This window comes from Monopterus albus, unplaced genomic scaffold (genome assembly GCF_001952655.1).
Source record: "Monopterus albus unplaced genomic scaffold, M_albus_1.0 scaffold52.1, whole genome shotgun sequence".
Classification (NCBI taxonomy): domain Eukaryota; kingdom Metazoa; phylum Chordata; class Actinopteri; order Synbranchiformes; family Synbranchidae; genus Monopterus; species Monopterus albus.
In genome coordinates this window covers 3,659,536-3,665,172 of record NW_018127932.1, presented here as the reverse complement: position 1 = coordinate 3,665,172, position 5,637 = coordinate 3,659,536, and the positions used below count along the sequence as shown (strand labels likewise).

At 38.8% G+C, this 5,637-nt stretch overlaps 1 protein-coding gene across 2 annotated transcripts in view; it reads left to right on the top strand.

Moving 5' to 3' along the window:
• The window catches only part of cdh5 (cadherin 5), a 30,536-nt gene extending 25,159 nt beyond the window's left edge, over positions 1-5,377 (top strand). For both annotated transcript variants that reach the window (XM_020601726.1, XM_020601725.1), the window contains exon 15: positions 463-5,377. In XM_020601726.1, coding sequence (XP_020457382.1) covers positions 463-844 — 382 coding nt within the window. In that variant the 3' untranslated portion in view covers positions 845-5,377. The remainder of the gene's footprint in view (positions 1-462) is intronic.
• The last annotated feature ends 260 nt before the right edge of the window (positions 5,378-5,637 follow it).

The window sequence follows — 5,637 nt, the reverse complement described above, 5'->3', positions numbered from 1 at the left end:
GCCCTCCCCATCTGCAGTATGCAGTTTCTTTTCTGTATCCTTCAACCCAGTTTACACAAAACAAACCATTAGTTTAATCTCTTTTAATCTATCTGTATTTAAGAGGTACATAATCCTCTACTGTTTCCTGTCTATATTAACTATACCATATACTAGGATATGCTGTTGGCTTGGGTAAATCATTAAACTGAGTCAGTAATGGATAAGACAAGTATTTCTGTTCTCAAACTATTCGCTAAGTTACTGTACTGTTTTAGAACATTCGTGCTTGTGAAGAAGGATAACATCTTAGGTTATGTTTTTATTTCTTCTCACAGCACTGGTGCAGTGATTCTTGTCCTTATTGTGTCATATCTAGGACAAATTACTTCACACATAAACACATTTAAATAAGAATGACTCATCTTATGGCTCCCATTCTCAGATGAGGAGTTTACCAGCTTTATTCCTTTTCCCTTGTAGCTACGATGTTTCAATCCTCACTTCTGCTTGTCACGACGGCTCCCTACTCCGCCACCCGGATCACCACCCTCACCCTTCTCTCTACGCTATGGTCCAGAAACCCCACCACGCTCCACCCCCAGCATGTAAGGGAGACATGGCCGCAATGATCGAGGTGAAGAAAGATGAGGCGGACCTGGACAGAGATGGCTTCCCATATGACACTCTCCACATCTACGGCTACGAGGGACCGGAGTCTTTAGCTGGAAGTCTCAGCTCTCTGGAAAGTTCTTCCACTGGATCAAATTTGGATTACGATTTCCTGAATGACTGGGGGCCAAGATTCAGGACCCTGGCTGAGCTGTATGGAGTGGATGGACCAGACTACTACAGTCACTACTGATGGAGAGTTTCTGCTAACAAGTGTACCTGATGCCAAAACACACATACAAACACACACACATTGAAAACAGCCATAAAATACACACAATCCCACACACATACAACCAGGCTTCGATGCTGTCTGTCTTGTTTCTGGTCAAGGAGCTTCAATCTTGCAGATAACTGTTCTCCAAAGACTCCTCTAGCTTCTGAAAGCAGAATCAGGTCGGTCTGTTTTCCAGTGTAACATCGACTGCCTTGTGTTATCAAGTGTTATTCACCAAGTTTGTTGTTGAGCCTCCCCACTCAGTAAACAAGAGTGTGATCACAATCCAGAGCTTCATCATGATGAATCCAAGTATTTTTGTTGTGGCGATGACTCTTTCTTTTTGCCTCTTCCAGGATGTTGGGGGAAAAAACCCCAGCAATCCCAGGAAATGATGCTGCAAGAGAAAGTGAGAGCTAACTGGTGACCTTGTGAGATCCAAACTGCATGGATGCTTTATATTTCATCACAGCTGTGTGATCTTTTTCATCATAACCCCTTTGTTCTGCCTTCAAAGATCTTACATCCAATCAGATAAAACTGTGAACTGTAGCAAAACAGAGTTAATCTCAGACAATGCATGATATAAGTTCATCTGGTCACTGCTGGCCACTAAGGCTAAGTCAAGCCACCCTGCGAAGGAAACTTATTTTGACCGCTTATATTCGCAGTCTTATTCTTTTGGTCCCTACCCACGGCTTGTGACCATAGATGAGGGTTGGAGGACTGACTGGTAAAATGAGAACTGACCTTTTGGCACAGCTCCTTCTTCACCACAACAGTCTGGTATAATGTCAACATTACTGCGGATGCTGCCCCTATCCGCCTGTCAATCTCACGCTCGATTTTACTCTCACTTGTCAGATATGGGGGTGCTCACTATCAATCCACGCCGCTTCACAACATAGTTTTAAATTAGTTTGTTCAAGTCACTTTTGGGATGCACAATGGTGCGTGTCAAAGAAGCTCACTGCTGACTTGAGTTTTTTGCCACACTTACTCCTCTCTTTGGTATCAACAGCCTGTAATCTCTTTGAACTTTAATGCTTTTTATATTTGACGAAAGGGCTACAAACATGGAAAAATGGTGATTTTACTTTAGATTAGATATTTCTGATTTGATTTGTAAATATAATTAATTAAGGGGTAGGTGGATTGAGGTGAAAAACTTTGAGCAGCCATAAGAGTTTTACCTCAAAGGGTTTTGAAGTGTTTGAACACAGTGAGATGCCAGTGATGTTTTCTTCATTTGAAAAAGGACCATCTTCCAGGAAAGGTCACCTCTGAAAACCCCACACCGTTCATGAGTCTGTGGTTTCGACTCAGTTATTATTTGGTATGCTCACTTTCTCACAGCATATTGTTAGTGATTCCCTACATTTGACCTGGCATTAGCTGTTTGTCCATTTGTCAAGAGAGTCAAGACAAATTTCAGACCAGGTGCATTAAAGGTCCCTGATTTTAGCATTTTTCATGGTGGAAACCTTAAAACACCTTTCCCTCTCTGTGTTTTCAGAAACAACCATCTGATATCAATGAGGAGTCATTTTCTAAGAGAGCCATTTTGTCCATTTTCCTAGTTATCTTCTGGTCTGAGGAGAAAAAAAGACTATAGACAGACACACAGAAAGGAAATGGCAGTACTTGTGCTCAGAAAGAATTACAATGTGTTCCCAGGTTCTATTTGACAGAAGCCATCATCACAGCTATTGTTGAGAAAAAATCTCAGAGGCCTAGTAGGACAAAAGTGATTCAGACAGCTCAGGAAACGCTGAGTGGCAAAAGCAACTATTGGGCAGCTGTGATGACTCCTGAGGTGGCATGAATAACTTTAACCTCTCATCCTTTTTGGCTACTGTTGGACCATAAAGCCTCTGATCCAGAATTTCTTTTGAGATTTCTAATTTGTTTGATTCTGTGCAGTCTATTTGCTCTATAAGTAATCAGGAACAATCGCTCCTATGGGCTGTTTGATCCCTGGCCTGTAGGAGAAGACTGTAGAGAATCTGGCAAAGAACTGTGTATTAATGATCCACTAGAATTAAAACAACAAAATGTTATCTTATTGTATAAATGACGGGCCTGAAGATAAATGATGAAGAAAGACTTTTATTAAGGTAAAATGTCACTAGTGACCACTTTAAAATCTACTTTCCTGATTATAAAATGGTGCCCATTAAAATTAGTTGACATGACAATATTTATGAGGTTCCACACAGTCACACACTCATGTGTATTCAGGACATTCCTTTTTTATTTAATTTAAATGCAGTGTAGAGAATTTTGTTTATTTACTTGACTGTTTATTCTATTTAGTTTGGACTTGAACTTGTTTCATTGAAACCCTGGCTTCCTTTGAATGATAAGCAGTGGATACAATAGCTGGAAGCCCCATCAATGCTTTCCTGTTGGTTCATATATATACATAAAGCAGCCGGTTCCTCCACCTCACTCTAAGTCTTTATTGGGTTTTCCTGCTCTCCCAGTTTGTCCCACCATATCTCTCCCACTGTCTTTCTCCCTCCGTCCTTTAATCAGCTAAACCAAACAGTGGAGTCAACTTCCTGTCCATCTGGGGGCTTGTGCCCGCCCCTTCCTGTCACTGTTATCTCTCGTGTGAGCCAACATATTGTGCTCACTTCCTGTCAGCCTGGCCTGGGAAACGGACCAATGCAAGGAGACATAGGAGATGAGGTTGGGGGTTAGCAAGAATGAAGGTGAACAGAACAATGTGGCACAATGATGACTTTTCCAGCTGAGCAGAAACACTTCAGAGCAAAGATAAAATGCTGAGACATGTCATACATGCAAGCGTTACCTGGGCATCTGTGTGAAGCAACCTGGATGAACTATTTCTTAGAGATCAATGTAGAATACCTCAAATAGAACTTTAAATTTACACTATTATAAACAACTTATTACTCTGGCAACCCAAAGCGGCAGCTAAAAAAAACCCCATTATATTAAAATTTGAATTTGAACTCAACATTTGTTTTTGCCTCTTATGTTATCATGATTTTTACATGGCAACGTTTGCACAGATGATTACATTCCAGTTGCAAATAAGCAAAAGAAACTAAATAGAGGACCAACTTTAAAAAGCATATTAAATATTGTGATCACTTTTATTACTGCTGAAGACATTTGGTTTTTAAGTGGGTTTTAAAGTCATGTCTCAGTTAATTGAACAAACCATTGCTAACTGTTCTGGCTGCCATGTTTGTTTGGGGCAAAAAATGGAGACTGAGTTTACTTTTTGTTTCACTGTACAATACAGGGAATATTTCTCTTGTCAAGTCATCTCATACCTGTATATCTCAAGGAAACCATATTTTATTTTTATATTTGTTTGTGTATTATTACTGTTATCAACATTAAAGCTTTTATTTTTAAAATGTGGGTATATGAAGAAGAAAATGTTGATATCCGCAGCCTGTAGCAGACAGAGGTGCTCCGTTATCTTCTCTCCTGACAGCAATAATGTTAGGGTGAGATGATCTGAGACAATGTTAGCCAGCAATGTTTTCAATTTGATTAAAAACATACTGCATACACATCTGGAAGAGTCATTAATTGATTTGGAGTAGTCGGGCAGGGTTTATTGTTGCACATGAATCGTTTTTTAAGCAATATTTGTGTTTGATGTGTAGGCTGGCAACATAATAACTTAAGGTTAACCCTAACTGCTCAACCCATAAGACCCTGTTGACTTCATATTCTAATCATTTATGTTCTTATTCACGCTTCACATTCTTGAGGACTTCTTTATTCTGAAGCACTTTGGGATTATCTCTCAAATCCACCATGAAACAGTGATGCCCTAAAAAAAGTGCCATATTTAATTTTTTATTTATTGATCATCTGTAGTTTTGAGGAAGCATTTATCTCCTTAAACACTTTGGATTCAGTCTGTGAGAATAAATCTGTCATCCAGGCACAAAAGCAGTTGTTTATCTTTATTTAAAAAAAACCACAGACAGTATGTACTGACATACTGCTTTAAACATATAACATGAAATTACACTTAAATCACTTCACTGACTGTATCCCAGGTGTTAGGGAGAGAAGTGTAAATAGAAAAAATGTGCCTGATAGTGACTTTTTTCTGGCCTCACCTGGATTACTTTCTGCCTGAACAACTGTATTTAGAGGGTTTTAAACTAAAATCTTTTTGTTTTTATTGCTGTAAAAAGTCAAACGAGGATCATTTTCTACTAATGAAAGAAATTATGCATAAATAACTGCCCCAGTGTGATTTTCTGTGCCCACTTGTGTGTCTACTGTGTGTTTGTGATTGTGCCCATGTACATACACACAGGTCAAACAACAAAAAACAGCAGCCACATAGATATACATTTTCTTGTGTAAATACAGTAAGGGTTTTCAAGAAACATGTGCCTTTGTTCTTTAAAATAAATACTGTAATTCCTTTTTTGATGGTGAACACAATGTTTTCTATATTGTTTTTATGGTGTATATCAACTATTCTTTATTACCTGACCTTTTTGTAAGGGTGGAATAAAAAAATAAACACTCATATATGTTTTTGTTATCTCGTGATTGATGATGAACTTATGGGAAATTTGATATTTTCTGAAACCAGTTAAATAATGGCCAAAAAGCAACTCGCTATTATTTAACTGTGTTTATGATTAATGGGAATGTGGCTAGTCTGAACATGCATCATGTTTTGACAACAAACGTCATCCATCTGGTCCATAAAAGGTGGAAGTGGAACTTGCTGATATAACCCAACACTGGGTCAAGGT